General features: G+C 35.6%; 1 protein-coding gene across 1 annotated transcript in view; it reads left to right on the top strand.

Annotated features, from left to right (window-relative positions):
- Positions 1-456: 456 nt before the first annotated feature.
- KCNH7 (potassium voltage-gated channel, subfamily H (eag-related), member 7) overlaps positions 457-18337 on the top strand; it is a 93427-nt gene continuing 75546 nt past the window's right edge. Inside the window, exons 1-4 of the mRNA XM_010160968.1 lie at positions 457-535; positions 2066-2221; positions 10496-10528; positions 17630-18058. Of these exons, the coding sequence (XP_010159270.1) occupies positions 457-535; positions 2066-2221; positions 10496-10528; positions 17630-18058 (697 nt within the window). The remainder of the gene's footprint in view (positions 536-2065; positions 2222-10495; positions 10529-17629; positions 18059-18337) is intronic.

Raw genomic sequence — 18337 nt, 5'->3', positions numbered from 1 at the left:
TTATTGTATTGCTTACAGCAATCATATTATTTTTGGAACCACTATATTCTGTTAAGTTAATAGAAGGAATTAAATCAAAACTAATGACCTTGTCAAATGAAACTTCCTAAGACTTATACTGGAAGAATTAACACAAAGAATTCTTTAAATCTGTAATTAGACATTTAAACAGGAACACCCTGAGTACCAGAAGAGTTAAAAAATTACACCTTCTGTTCATACCTGTTCATTCGTACCTGGACTTGTGCAAACATTTGACACTGTCCCACATGAAATCCTTGTCTCTAAATTGGAGACATATGGATTTGAAGGATTAAACACTCAATGGATGAGGAATTGGCTTGATGGTTGCATTCAAAGAGTTGTGGTCAATGGCTTGGTGTCCAAGTAAAGACAAGTGGCGTTCCTCAGAGGTCAGTATTAGGACCAAGACCATTCAACACTTTTATTGGTGACATGGACAGAGGGATTGAGTGCACCCTCAGCAAGTTTGCTAACGACACTAAAGTATGTTGTGCAGTCCATACACTGGAGGGTACGGATGCCGTCCAGAAGGAACTTGACAGGCTTGAGAGGTGGGCCTGTGCAAATGAAGTTGAACAAGGCCAAGTGCAAGGCCCTGCACATAGGTCAGGGAAATCCAAGCACAAGCACAGGCTGGGCAGAGAATGGCTTGAGACCAGCCCTGAGGAGAAGAACTTGGGGGTAATGGTAGACAAAAAGCTGAACATGAGCCAGCAGTGTACACTTGCACCCAGAAAGCCAACTGTATCCTGGGCTGCACCAAAAGCTGCACCAAGCAGGACCAGCAGTCTGAGGGAGATGACTCTCCTCTTCTGCTCTCTCATGAAACCCCACCTGCAGTACTGCATCCAGCTCTGGAGCCCTCTACATAAGGATATCAACCGGCTGGAGTGAGTCTGGAGGAGAGCCATGAGGATGATGAGAGGGCTCAAGCACCTCTCCTATGAAGACAGGCTGAGAGAGTTGAGGTTGATGAGCCTGGAGAAGAGAAGCTACTGGGGGGACCTTATAACACCTTCCAGTACCTGAAGGGACCTACAGGAAAGCTGGGGAGGGGACTTTTTACAAGGGCTTGTAGTGACAGGACAAGGGGTAATGGGTTTAAATTGAAATGGCATAGATTTAGATTGGATCTAAGGAAGAAATTCCTCACTATGAGAGAGGTGAGGCACTGTGAAAGATTGCCGAGAGAAGTTGTGGATGCCCCATCCCTGAAAGTGTTCAAGGCCAGGCTGGATGAGGCTTTGAGCAACCTGGTCTAGTGGAAGGTGTCCCTGCCCATGGCAGCTGGGGGGTGGAACTAGGTTGATATTTAAGGTATCTTCCAACCCAAACCATTCCAACCCAAGCCGTTCTATGATTCTATGATTCTATGATTCTGAGTATGCTCCATGTATATGAAAACTAAGGTAATTTAAAATTCTTACTTCAACTTGTATATAAAAGTAAGTCAAATACTTCTGAAGATTATTGAAAATTATCATACATTTTAGAAGTTTTTTGTGGTAGAATATAAAGCCCCGTAGGATCAGATAACAAATATCATTTTTAAAAGAAACCTAAACATTATACTGCCCCAAAAAATTGAGAGCTAAACTAAGAATAGTGATATATTTACACCCATAAATATTTAATGCATGATTCATCCTGTTGTAATAGGACCAAAAGCTTAAAGAATGCTTGACATTTAGAAGAATGGGGTTCTGCTTTCTTCGCTAGTGTTGTGGTTGGAACAGTGTTCGCATTGCTACTTTTGGTGCTAAATGTCTCTGTATTCTAGTCTGTCTCTATAGGTACTTCCAGTGAATAAAAAACAGAAAGTGAAATTCTTGTGAAAGAGGTAATAATCTAATTAACTATCAAAGATACACTTCTCTCTATGAAAGTGTTCCTGTTTACATTGTAATGTTTGATGTTCAGCCATTAAATTCAAAGAAACACTCTTCACTATCTGCTGATGTAACTGGAATTATTGGAGAGAAAAAATAGTGAAGTTTCCTTTCATTTATGTATTTCTTTCATTTTTTTCCTCCATCCACAGGATCTACCTTCATTTGCAACACCCACATAATTCCAGTGAAAAATCAAGAGGGAGTAGCGATGATGTTTATTATTAACTTTGAGTATGTAACAGATGAAGAGAATGTGGCATCTCCAGAGAAGTGCAAGCCAATATTGCCGTCCAAACTTGTAAATCGTAAGTTACTAACTGAAAGTTGTCTGCTTACCTCTACTCTTAGCTGGGAGAGTAATTAACCTGGACAATAATGATACCAAAGAAAAGATGCAATCCCCATTGCCAAACTCATTTAAGATAAAATTCAAAATAATAAGTTAAAGGTAGCAAGCCTATTATAAAGCTGGCAAGATAATCTATCAGATCTTTGGTATTACTAACTTGAGATTTCTGCTAGGAAATATGAATTCATTAGAAGTAAAACATTTCACAGAAGTGCATTACCCTTGACAACAATCGATTATGAACAGAAAACTTTAAAAAAAAATTATGTAACCCAAATATTTCACCTTAGCCTATTCAAAATAGAATATTTCTATTTTCCTTTCCAAATAAAAAATAGTTGGTGGAAGATTTGGTTAAATTAGATGAGAAAATATAATATGTGAAAAAAGTTAAAACATAATCAGACTTCCTGATTTTTTCAAATTGAAGTATTTAGATTTGCTTGAAGGATTTAACAGTTTTTGGATATACAGGAAATGCTTTTGGTTTTATTTTACTCTGGAATGGAACTCTTGTCAAAACCAGAGAACTCTACACAAAACAAAAGTCCACTTCTTATACAGCTAGGCTATGTAGCTTTCTGTCCCATTATTTGCAGAACGTGTGCTCTTTTGCTGACCTTCACTCTGTGCAGCAATAGCACATGATCCTTCTGCTCTGCATCTGCACTCATGTAATCTGCTCTTACTGCAAAATTTCCCAGAACACATCCCCATTTGTACAAGCTCTTAGTAAAGCACAGCATGCTCACACCGTGAGCATTAACACTCTCCCCCAGCTGGCTCAGCAACAGTTGGAAAATACCTTTTCACAGTGTAATAATCTTCAATGTTAATGTGATAAAGGGACCTGGATTCTGTTTTCTGATTGTTAAATCAACACTTCAGCTATCTCTAGATAGGAGACAAAGACTGGTATCATCTTCATTGTAAGAAGCAAAGGGAGAATTTTCCCAATGCAAGCACTATGCACTACCTGAAGTGATAACATGCTGGGTTTTTTTGGTTTTTGGGGTTTGTTTTATTTTGGTTGGTTGGTTTTTTTGGGTTTTTTTTTTTTTTGCTAGTTATGTTGAGAAGATTGTAAGAAGCAGACCTGTAGTTTTACATATAATAGCATTACCAGGTCCTTCTGAGGAAAGCAGTCTTTGCCATTATCCATAGCCTAGACTTTTCTGCACTGAATCTTCTGGACAAAATGCATAGGATTTCACTAAAACTCTGTCTGTCACAAAATACATAAACAAAAAATCCCTCATAATATTGCCATATTATTCACATTTTTTAAGTTTGAAATTTATTTCTAGCACTAATTGGGATAGTAAAATTACTATTTTCATTAAGCATGGAGAAAGAGTTCTGACTGAATCACTCCAGATGGGCAAACATCTTTCCACTTACGTCCATAGCAGCCTACAGTGGCAGTAGATATAAGACTGTGAAAAGGAAAATTCCTATTAATAGAAACTAGCAGTCTGCAAATTAATATTTTTCACCAAATATCACGTTGGTCAAAGAGCCTTTGTAAATTCTCTTTACAATGCATATTTAAAATCTTGTGCTTTTATGCTTCGTTTTCATATTCTCTTTTCAGGTTTTGGTTTTGGTAATTTTTTTAAATAACCATTACATCAGTATTTTTCATTTTTCTTGAGATACCAAGAAAAAACTTTGTCTAGTAATGTTCTGGCAAAAAATCCCGTTAAGGGGTATCAGAAAAAATTCCATCAGAAAAATATATGATAAAAATTACACCAAGTAAACCCCACTCATATTCTGTTTCTATTTCAGGATGCAATGATTTTGTGAATTCTGAAAACTTTACTTCCTGATTTTAAAAATAAGTTTATAACATAAATAATATTGTTCAGCTAGTCCATGCTTAATGTGATTTTATTGAAAAAATAAAAGGTAAAATACCAGTTGGGGTGGGAGGGGGGAAAGAGCTTTTTGGTTTGCTGTCTTTGATACATCACTGTATGTTTTCATGTGTTGTCACTTGCCGTATTTTGAAGTGAAAAGCTGCTAAAAAGGACAACTGAAAAAAAAAAAAAAACCACTTAGTCAAAGCATCCTTGTCTTGTTTTACAGTATTTACACCTGACATACACAGGGGATTTCCTTGCTGAGAGTTCTTGAAAAATGAATAGTTGGGGCTCCAAGCTTAGTATGTAATAGAGAAAGATCAAGGTACAAAATAAGGTGAAGAAAGATGACTTGAACTATTTTCCTGCTAGTGGGTTCAGCCAGATGCCAGAAACTGACAGAAACTAGAGCACGCACATGATTGCTCTTACTCCTACCTAGTTGCTTGTGGTTTCAGAGCAGGCTATTATGTAGGCAGGATGGGAAGAATGATGATACAAAATATGCTACATAGCCAAAAATTCATCTTGGCAGAGGCAATTCTCAAGAAAGAGGCCAACCTGTGCAAAATATCCAGAAATAACTGCAAGATATTGTGTACAGTCCAATGGTGGATTTTAATTCAAACAAGCAAAAACCTTGAAATTTTAAAAACAAAAAGAAGTCACAAAAAAAGGTGGAATATTTACCAGTAAAGACATCTTTTTTAAGTCATGTTCCCATCATAAGAAAAGCAAACAACAGACTCCCTAGGAGGAGGTTAGTTTTTCATCATCTTGCTCTATTTAGAACATACATCAACTGGTAAAGCAGGTGATCTGTTTTCATTGGATCACACACAAAATGGGCAGTAATGGATACTGGTTCAGGAAAAAAAAAATTAAAAAGCAAAGAAAAAAATCCCTTTAAATCCAGCAACCAATTTAGAGAATAAAAATAGATAGGAAACCAGCCATAAACACATGCAACACGTTCCTGACAAACAACCCAGATAAGCAACAGTTAATGACAAAAGATTTCAGATGGCATTAACATCTACTACCCAGAAGTACATAGATCATGCAAGATTTCTTTCCAGAGCTCCTTAGATTGAGCTTTCTCATATTAGAATGTCTTTTCAACGCAAGAGCAAATGAAAATGACTGTGTCAGGTTGCAGGAGAGAAGACCTAAAAGTGAATAGGAAACACAAAGATCATAGTTCTTTTCCTGATCCTAGAAAATAAGAAATCTCTTCCATATTATCATTCTTCTTCTAATTGATTTATTAAGTCTTGACATAAAATTTATCAAGTGTAACTCTGAAAAAGCTTAAAAGTTTTCCTTTTTCTAAAAACATCTATCTTGCTAGGTGAGGCCAAGAGTTTTGAACACCGCTTATCACAGTGCATGTCATGACTGAAATCTACCACAGTGTAAGAAAAAAGCATTTCATGCTGTACACACAGTGCATTCCGTTTTCAAAGGCTCTAACAGAAAAGAGGAATTCCAATCTGTTAAAGGGCTGAGGGCCCTCTGGACAAATTAAAGACCTATGGAAGGCAACTGACATTTGCTAGGTTGAGCTCAGAGACTACATTTAGCACTGGAAGGTAGAAAACTAAAAATTTACCAGCTGAATACTGACAGATATTTTAAACAGTGTTTGTAAGCTCTTTGAGACAGCGATCCTGTCTTTTGTTATGTGCCATTATGACAGTTAACACACCTAAGTTCTGATTCAGCACTGGGCTTGGGAGAGTATGATAATAATAGATTATTAAAAAAAAGACAAAAAAACACCAGTATGTTGCCAGGAGTTTGATGACCACATTCAAGTATAAATAGAATTCTTTCTAGTCTGGTCTTCAAGAGCTCCTGTCTCATATGCAGCAAAAGGCTGAATAGGCAGTAATGTGGAAAGTGAAGATATTGGTTTCACAATAGCAGTGCAAAAACCCTTTCAGCTGATCCTTTTGTTCTCTTTATTCTTCCTTGCAAGAATTTATCATCAGTTCTCTGTGGCAGTCTGACCAGTGTTTGTGTAAGCAGATAGCTAAATTTTGGAAAATCCTAGTATGCACCAAATCTGTAAAGAACTACTAAATCACAGCCAACCTATTTTTCACTTTTTTCTGTTTCATTACTTCTGTGTTTTGCCACAATTCTTTTTTTCAATATATGCTATTTCACTAGTAAAACAAAGATAGTCTTTTTCATATATAACTCTCTCCTTTTTGAGAAAAAAAAAATAACCCAAAACACGTCATATATTTTTGTTCAAACTTCTAACCAAATGTATTTAATACTGTATCTGTCCCATCTTTATATCCAGAGAGGTGAGGAAAATCTTCTATAAGCACTTATTCCATGACTGGGTAACATCCTCTTCTCTAGTGAGTTTATACTTGTACATTGTTCAGTTAAAGTGAGACTTATAGAAAATTATTTCTGCTATAGGTGACCATTCATCATCCAACCACTTTTTCCAGATTTTGTCTGATTTTGAGATATGAAAATTCTATTCATTCACTTCAAGTCTTTTCTACTAAGTTTGATTGCTTTTTGTGTGGCCTTTTCTTAGATCATGTAAATGTTTCATAATTCCAGAAATTAACTCCTATACCCAAAAATAAAAACACCTCACTTTATCTGTGAATTGCATGAAGACATAAATACCTGCTTTTTAATTGAAAGGATATTTATATAGCATATTAAACTTCTAAGACCGAACATTTTGAGCTACATAAGCACTAAAAGTGGATTGTGCTCATACGATAACAGTTCTTACCGACAGTTCTCTGTCACAGCTGATAAGACACTAATATTTGCTTGATTGCTACTGTGGTGATAAAAAATTATTCCCAGAAGTGTTTTTCATAAATTTTCATGAATTTAACCATTTGTCAAAGTTGTATAAAATTTTCAGCTCCAATTGAAATAACACATAAATAATAGATATATATAGCAAGATGCATTTAGAAAAAAAGAACTCCTTCCTGTTAGTCTCACTGTAAAAAAAAAAAAAAGCTTTCTATTTTCTACAATTAACTAAATTAAGAAGAGATATGATTTCATACCAGTTTACCAAAAAGCTCTGTGAACACCACTGAATTTTCATTTATATTTATCTACTAGTAATAGTTCTTAGCCAAAATAAGATAAGAATTCCTGTACAGTGTGTTGTACAGACTTCATTAAACTCTCCATAATAGTGTTAAGCTACTGCAACTTCTGTATATAAATACGACTTTTAAATCATCCGTTGAAGAAAGAAATCTAAGTACCCGATTTTATTCCCAAATCTGTCAAACAGTCCAATCTGGCATGTTCATCCACTCAACCAATTCAATGAAGCATTTTTACAGAAATTTATGGAACTAGTGGTATAAATTAATATTAGTTCCTGACACCTGATTCCATTCTTCAGAGCTGTCAAATACTTTGCATCTGTAAAGCTAGTAACTGCAAAATATCAAGGTCAATTATGACACAGATTGAACACAGAGAAAATCAGCAATATACACACATGCAGAAGGTGAGAAAAACCTTTTGGAACTTTAATTCTGAGTTGTCTTCATTTTCTGCTCCACCTAGAGCATACTGATCTTTTACTGACCTATAAGTGCTTTTTCTAACATTTACTCCAGTTCTGTCTAAAGCAAAACTCCTATTAATATGTAGGCTACAATAGCTGAAGTAAGATGAGGTATCTTTATCACGAGTTTTGTTCATTTAACTTCAAAACATTTTGACTAGCTGGAAGTACTAACCTATAAGCTAATACTGGTTCCCAAACCCAGTGTTCATCACCTTATGGGAGAAAGTCCAGAAAGTTATTTAAGTATATAGTTGCATGCTGCCAAAGAGGGATATTTGAGGATTGTCTTATCATTTTATCACTTCAAAAATCTATAAGCCTATTAAAGACATTCTGGAATCATTTCTTGTGTTTCTTCCTCTAAGGAAATTAGAGGATCTATAACACCTCCAATAAATGCATGCTTTTTGGAGAAGGTTCAAACAAAATGAACAGGCTAATAATATTCTTAGAATAGTGAAAACCATAATCAGAAGACCTTTCAAGCAAGGGGCTTACACTTCACCAGGTTTGTCTCCATCCTTGTCCTAGCAATGGAGTTACGTCTCAGGAGTAGAGATTACTGCATCCACTGAAGTTATAAATAAAACAAGCACAACTGAAATTCAAATCAGGCCTTTCCTTTAAGTCAAAGAGTTAACTCACAAGAAGGTATTTGTTTTCCTCTGTGCAGAACAGTTTGCTATATGAGTAAGCATAGCACTTGAGTGAGAGGCAAGCATGTATTTTTTTCTAAAATATCTGAACAACATTGTCATGAAATGTTGTATACCTTTTGATGCATGCAAGTTTGCCACATAGAACATGGCACATAGAAGCAACAGTAAACTCCTGACTTTGCCCAAAATATAATGAGAAATTTGTCCAGGGTCTTATTTTTAGACACACCACTGGGAGCAAATTCATCCTAAGTGAGGGCTAGTGAAGAAAAATTGTGTCCATGAGGACAAAGGTTCTGACACAACACAGTTCTCACATCCTCAGTGTCAGTATGTGTATTTGTCTCCCAGGTAAATTACAGTGAATGTTAGGTGAAATGAGACAGTGTCGAACTCTTAACAAAGGAATATAGCCAATCACCAGTAAAGGTAAAGTACCTCTGGTACTTTCACCTTCAGTGCTCCACAAATACCTAACTGCCTCATTAACAGAACAGCCATTAAAGATAAATAAATTCTATTTGTCTTTTTTTTTTACAGAGAGAGAAATACAAGTGGGGTGTGTATAATTCTGTTTCCTCATGATGGTTATTGTTGGGGCTCAGATTAGAAAGGAAGCCTCCCTGGATTCTAGCCACGGTAATTAGCTGTTTGCATTACAGCCTCTCACAGCTAGGATCACAGAGTTATTGTACTGTACCTTGTACAAGCATTCAATAAAAAAAGGCAATCTCTGCTTAAAGAGATTACAAACCAAAAAGAGAATGACACAGCTTTCAGTGGAGGTGACTTGTACACACTAGACAGGAAAAGGAACACATGGTCTGGCTATGCAAAGACCCTGCAAATTTTCCTTTTGCTATTTAAATAAATACATACTAAGTATGAGAAGTGAGTACGAAAAGGATTCTTGGACTGAACTAGATTCAGAAGGTTTTGTCCAGTCCTGTATTTCTCTTCATTTTTAACATGTCTCCTAGCTATGTGTTCCTTTCAGGACATCTGAAACAAGTGGGTTCTGTGAGAGAACTTGAAGGCTAGGAGAACAATTTTGCAAAGTCATTCCACATTATAGTACATACCCTCAGGAAAGTATAAAGGCAGTGATTTTTGCATCATTCTCTGATGGAAGAAAGAGACATAGTCTCTATTATTCACGATAAGAACTAGCACAGAGAACTTAACACATCTGTGCACTTATTAAATCAAATTAAAGATTTTAACCTTGAAGAGCGAGAAATCAAAACTATCAGGGTATCTCAAGCTTAGACAAAGACGACTCTACTAGATAGCAGAAAAAAAAGTATTCAAATGGATTTGAATCCTTCAAGAAGGAATATGTTTTGTTGGTTTTATTATTCAACATGGAGTAGACTTTTAAGGTAAGCAAATAGATCTACAGAAAAAAAAAAAGAGAGTTCACCACCACTGTGTCTTATTTCTCAGGCATAGAATCCTACCATTATTACTTGACTGTTTTAAGGAGCATAGCATCCAGAAAATTGGGCATTTCAAGACCTGAAAAGGATTAGCAAAGACACAGAGTCTGAGGAGTTCTTCCCATGAAGACATGAAATAAGTGAGCCCTGTCAGGAATATGAAAATTCTTTAAGGCCATATTCTGAACAAGTGTCAGCCAATAATGACTTTTCTTCCAAAGGAGATTATGTATTATTCATTCTTTCAACAAGTTTTTTCCAAACAATATTGGAATTTGCTACCAAAGAAATTATCACTAAGAAATTATAAGAGCTTCCATTTCACGAGAAATAGCACGTTAGTCTGGATACACCTAATTTAATTTGCTGTCTGAAACATTAGCTAACTTCAAAACTTGGTAGTTGGAAGCATATCTTGATCTATGTGACAAACTTTGTAATTATCAAAGTACTTCTTAATGGAATAGTTCTCAAAAGTTTCATTTTCCAAATGAAGAGTCATGTACTTTTAGAGCAATTCTTCTGCAGATTACCTATATTGTATATGAATTCAAGCTACCCGAATTTGCTTCTAAAATATGTGGAAATGTGATATTCTACCTTCTTTTCTTAATAGTCTGTTTATTTTTTGAACCTGTTTCTTTTTAAGCTGAAGTCTTTTGTAAATCTCATTTAATTGTATTTCAGATGGTAACAACCTTTCAAGTGGCTCTTCTTCAGGTAAATCTATCTTCTAAAAATCCATCTACTAAAGTCCTTTTATTGTTTTGTTCTGGCTCTATTATTTCAAGATCTCATTACATTTTATGTAACTCTAGAAGAGTGCAAATCAAAATATGGCTTTTGTTCCCACTCTCTGAATACTTATTTCTGCAAAACTATACATATAACAGCTAAAATATTAAATTCAGTATAATTATATGACACATAAAATCCAAATGTAGTGATACTTTTCAGCTTATTATCACTGAAGGTTCCTGTATGCAGAGTGTAAAAAAAAATTCCAATCAATATATGAGACAAAATACACTGTGGAATTTGGTAGCGATATGTAAATTCAGTGTTAAAACATACAGAGAGTTGTGTGTTTCCTGTCTCAGATAAAAGCAATATTTTTTAATCTATGAAATCTGGCAACCAAGGTGATGAAGGATTGAGAATTTCTTGAGAAGATAACAACTTGATTTAATAGATAGAATGAATTATTTTTTCCAGCTACCAAAGAAACACCATATTCTCAGCAAGACAGCAAAATATTATGCTAGTTGACGAATTCTTTGCATATAATATTTGTTGTGATGATTGCTATTTTGTTTCATTGCACTTTTTTTTCTTGTTTTCCACTTTTATTTATGCCTAAGAAATAAAAATAGATGAAGTAAAATCTCTTTATGAGTGGACCAAAAATTCTCTTTCTTTGTGGCTTTTTCACAAAAACACTGTAATTTCTATAATCTTAACATAATTAATAAGATTAATAAAATGACACCTCTACGAAGAAATGGGAAGAAAACCAGACAGGTGAATATACAGGTTCATACCAACATTCAAGGATATAACCATTCTATCTTTTGAGGAAGACCCCGAGAATATTGTTCAAACTAAATTCACTGTCAGCCACACACAGCATAGCCCTACATGTAGCCAGAGACTTCATTCCCTTCCTTTCATGTTTTGACAGGCTACCCCAGCAGCCTACTTGTAGACAGGAGTATCTGAAATCATATTAATCTCTTAGCCATTTTCAATAGTACTTTTTAGGAGAAGTATAGCCTAAAGGCTAAATGTGACATCACTAGCACAGAGATTAAACAAGTTTCTCTCTTAGAAGGGGACATAAAGAAGGTTGCTGTAACTAATAGATAGAACTGATGGAACTCAAGTGCAACCTTAAATTTTAGAAAAACTAAAAGAACTGAAGTGCCAAAATTAAAGTAGACCATACCAGAGGATTAAAAAAAAAGTGTGTATGCAGTATCTGAGAATTATAAATTTAAACATCAAAGTTAATAATTGGATGCACCTTCCTTTTCTTGCCAGAAAAGAAAGGAAGATTATTTAACGAGCAGAGCAAGAAAATTATACACTTATAAATGCTTCTCTGCATTTGGGGGAAAAGATCTGAAAAAAACATAAACGGCTCTTGCTGTAATTCTCTATGCTAAGGCCTGCAGACCCCAGATGAGAATAAGGCAGCATCACATGCCTCAGTGTTCACTTAGAGTACAGTCAAGTATTTGCTGCTATTTCAGACTGTCAGTGTTTAGGGATTCCGTTTCTCAAAAGCAATTGCTTCCCTCAGTCTGTTGCATGAGTTGTTAGATCGTATTTCCAACCCTTTGAGCAGCAATTCAATAATTGCCTGTGTCTGTATTTCTGATAACCGAGATCTCGAAAATTCCCTGATAGTAGGCATTCAATTATCAGAATATCTTTCAGGAAGGAGCTGACTTGTGCTCCTTTTGTGAAAGTAATTTTGCACACTGACTGGGGAAATTTCAGAACAAAAGTAATGTTGAATTAACCCATGATCTGAAAATAGCCTGTCATAATCGACCTACCTTACCTGCCTTTATAAAGGAAATCTCTCTCTGTTTAGAATAAGTTGATATTTCTGGACACGTATGTTGTATTCTTTAATTTTGTACACTAAGAAAATAACTGTTTCATATTAGAGCCAGACCAGTCATCCACTGTGATAAAACTATCTATCTGAGGCTTGGTTTCCTTCAACACTGTGCCAGAGTTAACAGGTTGTACTGCAACATAGGCAGCCCCAAATTTGCTTTAGCTCTCAGCCCAGGCTAGGTTGTATGTCATACCAGGAAACAGTTCTGACAGTTTATACACCTCACTTAATGTGTATCTTCTGCAAACTCTTTCTGCATTTGATTGTCTTTGATTTGGTTTTGGAAAGTCTAAATCTAGAGAATTTTGAGAGTCCCAGTAAAGGAGCCTGAGACCAGCTACTACTTCTTTTCCCTTTGGTTGACTTATCCGAAAGCAGCTTCAGATATAGGCTTCTGGATAACTACTTCTCTGCTTCTTCATGAAAGTAATAATGCTACTACAGATTCTCCAAAAAACGGCTGAACAGCGCTTTGAGGAGCCATCATGACCTCCCAGGTGCTGTCTCTTAGGGCTACTGTTCTGCAGAGCTCAGGAAACCAGGAATCCCATGTGCATTGACATGGGCTAAACAGGCTTTGGGAGAGCACATAGCATCCTATAACTACTGAACAAATAGTAGTGAAAGTTAAGTTCCCACAGTTGTAGGCATTCCTCTGACTTTGCTACTGTATCGGGTATGTAAGTATACATTTTCATCACTAGAAGTTTGAGAAGTACCCTGATTGTAGCAAGGCAATATTCAGGCCAAATATCATGTCCCTTCCTTGTTACAGAATGCTTCCACAGAACTAATAGGGGAATTACTTGCCACTCCAGTGTATTAGGCTACTAAAGAAATTTTTACTCAGGTATGGTTTTGTTGGAATACCCCATTTTTAAAATGAAATTTGTATTGATGGGGCAGGAAACTTGCAATCATTAACATAACTCTTAATAAAGTTTTTTGGAACCAATTTTCTTTTTTTTTTTCCCTGACAAAATTCTGTATGATAGTATTTAGGGTTTCAGAATTTCAATTTTCTATTGATGTTAACATTACCCATTTCAACACTTATGGAAAAGTAAAGCTATTAATTTTTCTTATCAAGATAGCTTTCTTCTCTACACTTTTTTTTTCACAAAACTATTAACCAAAACATTTTATTTCTATGAATTCCAAATAACTCCTCCTTTGATCTCCCAAAATATGAGACAGAATTAAAAAAGGTTTTCAGAAAACAAGAAAAGTCTATTTGAATTTCTGACTTTGGGGATAATTACATCTGCCAACAGTTTAGAAGTGTCCTTATCTGCAATGTATTTTTGGAGAGAGTTCTACTATTTAGAAACACTAAGGGGTAGCTCAGATGGCACAAAGAATAAATAAAACCAACAGATTAACTTATTTGCAAATTACTTATTCAGTGAAGCAAGGTTTGAAAGGAGGAGGTGGAATGTAAGCCTGGAATTGTGACTCAGACTCGAATGCTTTCCTCTATTGCTCTTTAGCAAGCCACAATTATACAAATCTCTGACTCAGCATTAAGAAGAACTTGGCAATCTAGTCTTCAACTTCAATAAAACATAATGATTTTAATGTAACATTATACTTATATTTATAGTAAATAGCTAGTTGCATCTCAAAAATGTTTTAGTATTGTAAGCCAAGATAAGTTCTGGCATCATACCTACACAAAACAGGGGCTTTCTGATTTCAAACAAAAGATTTTATCCCATACACAGTATGCCAGGAAAGCTTCCACTGACCATGCTGGTCCATCCTGTGACAGTGGCCCTTAGGTCACACATTTTGCTTCATGACAAATTGTATTATTACTGAGCCAGGAATTGTGATGTAAATTACACAAATTCTGAATGAGTCTCCTGATAGCTTTAGTTGCAGTTCTGCAGGAGAGAGAGGAATGTCTAACACATCATATAGCTCATTATCTGTATACTGAAGAAGAAGAACAGTACTCCTCCTCTAAAGAATATTCAAATTAAAAAGCAGGAAATAGGGATATTAACTCTGAGACCATTTATTACAGTTTATAGAAGAATAGCAAAAAGCTACTCATTTAAGTTTTCTATTTCATGCCCAAGAGTCAGCAAGAAGCAAAATTCTCGGGGTATTCTTTCCAGCTGAACTGCAGTTAGACAGCTAAATCAGTAATGCAGTATAACATGGTCATATTAACTTGGTGAAGCAGAAAAGACCATCTGCACCACCATGAATATGACTAAAACAGAGTGCCAGCAAAAAGCCTTTAACAGTGTCCAATGCCAGAAAAACTTATGAATGGTATTTTTAAGAAGTTCAATGTAATTAATGAAAAGAGAATTATAGTATTTGTTTCACTTTGAATGCAATAAGCTTCAAAAATTGATTCATTAACTGCTTTAAAACTCAATTCTACCTGCATTTAAAAATAGTAAAACTATTTTTTATGTACTTCACTAATTTCAACTGTAAGCAATTTGTTCAACTGTACTTAGTAAGTAAGAAGAAATATGCACATTACTAATGTGCACTCTGCTGAATATTACTGTGCAGACTGAAAATTGGCACCTTGAGCTGCTGTTTAAAACATGTATGACTGGTTTTAGATTTCTGCTGACTGTACTGTTGTGTGTGTATATGCGATAGAGTAATATATTCAGTGCTAAACATTTGGAATTCAACAAGCTTTTTCAGAAGTTGTCAAGAAAAAAAAAGATTGTTACATGGATTTAAACTTTAAAATAGGGGGAAAACAATGGCCAGATTTCTAAATATTGAGATGTTTTCAGTAGAGTCTCATGGGTTCTTTATTATTCAATACGTTTTCAATTGCTTGGATAAAAAACGTGCAAACAAAAAGCTGTTATGTCACTGCATTGATCCCTGAGTCTGGGAGTAGGTCATGGCATAGTCAAAAATTATTTCATTTAAAATGAAAAGGAACTGAGAAGAGTGAGAAGAGATACACAATACAGTTACACTACCATTCTTCAGCTTGGAAAAGAGGTATACAAAGAGGAATGCAACAGATACATAAAAAGCTATCAACATTATTGAGACTATAAAAAGAAGACAATTATTAGCTATATTTTATATCATAAGAACTAGTACCCTCCTCAAGGCAACAGGTTTATAGCAAGCAAGGGGAGGTACTTTTTCATAAAGGTATGCTAAAATTTTGGAACTCTTTCCTATAGGATGCTTTGCAGTTCAAAATACATCTGTTTTTCAAAAGCACGGAGTGAAATTCATGGAAGAAACGTACACCAAACACTGAGTTTGGGTAATGAACACTATCTCTGACTATAAAATTTTCTGAACTATAGACAGAAACTCAGTAAATTTACTGGGAGACGTAACACAGTATAGTGGTTCTTAAACCCCTCCATGTATCCACTACTGCAAAATATCAGAGGTGCTAGATGGACCTGTGGTGCCATCTGGTATAGCAACTTCAGCTCTTAAACAGGTTCTCCTTCAGGAAGAATAGGTCACTCCCACTTTCATTCATTCAGATTTCAACATAAATTCAATACTAAATATATAGGACATTTATTTTAAAACAGATCATTAAGCTGTGCCATCATTTGCTCTGCACTTACTGTTGGGCATAAGCGTCAGTGAAAGACTGTTTCAAAACATTTCAGTATGGGATGATAAATTTCAGTTCTAAGTATTATTGAATATTAGCTAGCTACAAATACTGACAATTAAAACTGACTGAAAAAAAATTAAATCATAGAATCATAGAATCATAGAATGGTTAGAGTTGGAAGGGACCTTAAAGATCATCTAGTTCCAACCCCCCTGCCATGGGCAGGGACACCTTGCACTAGACCAGGTTGCTCAAAGCCACATCCAGTCTGGCCTTGAAGACATCCAGGGATGGGGCATCCACAACATCTCTGGGCAACCTGTTCCAGTGCCTCACTACCCTCTCTGTGAAGAATTTCTTCCTGACATCTAATCTAAACCTCCCTGATTTCAATTTATACCCATTACCCCTTGTCCTATCACTACAGGCTCTTCCCAAACAGAATTTCTTATCCCAGTAAGAGAAAATAAGAAGACATTTCAGGATGTGCTCCAAGAAATCATTTTGCTATGTGGAAAACACTCATGTAGCAAAGTGATGAGTGACAAGAAGCTATTAGATAAGTGAGACTGTTTATACAATGACATCTGACCTTTCCAATTATTTCAATAATTTTATTTTGTTGAAGTTGTTCTAGCATTTTTTTTTCCTAAACTGTTTATGTTTTCTGTACATCAGAAGTCCCTGTGCTTCCATCTGTGAGTTGCATTGCACAATATTTTAAAATATTTGTTATCTGGGTTTGGTTTTTTAGAGGGACAGTCTGTAGATTTTACAGCTCTTCCTCTATGTTTTCTTTATTTGCACCATATTTTACACTTGCTCTCAGCTACTGATATTTCTTACTGTTACACAAAGTTATTAGTTTTCCTCAGAATACCCTATCCTGCCATTCAATATACCAAGTCCAACTAAGCTCACACGCATGCAATGTACAAAAGATAATAGTAAGATAAGCATATGTGCAATTGAGCCTTGAGAGCTGTATCACGGTTTTCTTCTTCGTGCATGTTCTTTTGCTTTTCATGTTAAACTCATTTGAAATAAATGTTTCATTTAATCATAAAATGTAAGTATTGGTAAGTCTTGTGGCAAAACTGATACAAAACTTATTTTTGTTTCCTGAAGGATTGACACTGGTATCTCCCAGTTTAATTTGTAGCCAATAAAACAATGAATCAGCAGTACACTTTTAAGCACTTGGAGTACCACTAATAATGAAATCCACAAACACTCATTTCAGGATAACAGCTACCAAGCAAAGTAGTTCAATGTGTTCTAGCAGTCTTTTATAGAGGCATAGATTTTTAATTTAGGAAGGACCATCAGAACAGATAACCTTATCTCTTTTAAAACAGACTGTAGAATCAATGCTGCTATCCCTTTTCTGAGCTCAGTAACTTAGGTCTGGCTGAAGTATGAAATCCTTTAACACTACAACAGACTTCCATAGTTACACATTTCATTACTAAGCATTGTAAATTCCATAGGAATGGGTCCATTTTTTATAGCTATTATTATGCACTCTCTGTGTGGGGGGGGGGGAAAAAAAAAGATTTTTCTGACAAGAAACTGATATGTATTATTTTCTTCTTTTGCATGTATTTACATGTAGGCAGACTTTTTGGATTCCGGTTACCTGGATTGAGACTTTTAACGTACAGAAAGCAGTCCTTACCGCAGGAAGACCCTGATGCAGTGATAGTCGATTCATCTAAGCACAGCGATGACTCAGTGGCTATGAAGCACTTTAAATCACCTACAAAAGAAAGTTGTAGTCCTTCAGAAGTGGATGATACAAAAGCACTGATTCAACCCACTAAATGTTCACCTTTGGTTAATATATCAGGACCTCTTGACCATTCATCACCTAAACAACAATGGGACAGACTTTACCCTGACATGATACAAACAAGCAATCCACTAACTCATTCCAGATCAAAGGAAAGCATTTGTAGTATACGGAGAGCATCTTCAGTGCATGACATAGAAGGCTTTAGCGTCCATCCCAAGAACATTTTTAGGGACCGTCACGCAAGCGAAGGTATGACAGAAAGTCAATCAGTACTCTTTGATGTATAAAGAAATTATTGCAAATTTTTATAGTAATTCTCATCACTTTGTAAGCAAAACTGAATATAATCTGCTGTATACATTCAAAGGCACACTAAAAATATTAAGGGCCCAAATATGCTAGGCCACACTAAATACTGCTTTTCATGTCTAAGCAGACCAATGAAATCATAGGGCTGCACGTAGGGTACCATCTGCCTTCTATATAGGGATATAGCAAAATCAGAGCCGACATTCCTAAAGCAAGCAT

Source organism: Eurypyga helias, unplaced genomic scaffold (assembly GCF_000690775.1).
Source record: "Eurypyga helias isolate BGI_N326 unplaced genomic scaffold, ASM69077v1 scaffold401, whole genome shotgun sequence".
In the NCBI taxonomy this organism is placed as follows: Eukaryota; Metazoa; Chordata; class Aves; order Eurypygiformes; family Eurypygidae; genus Eurypyga; species Eurypyga helias.
The sequence above is the reverse complement of the archived record's forward strand: the minus strand, read 5'-3'. Positions and strand labels throughout refer to the sequence as shown.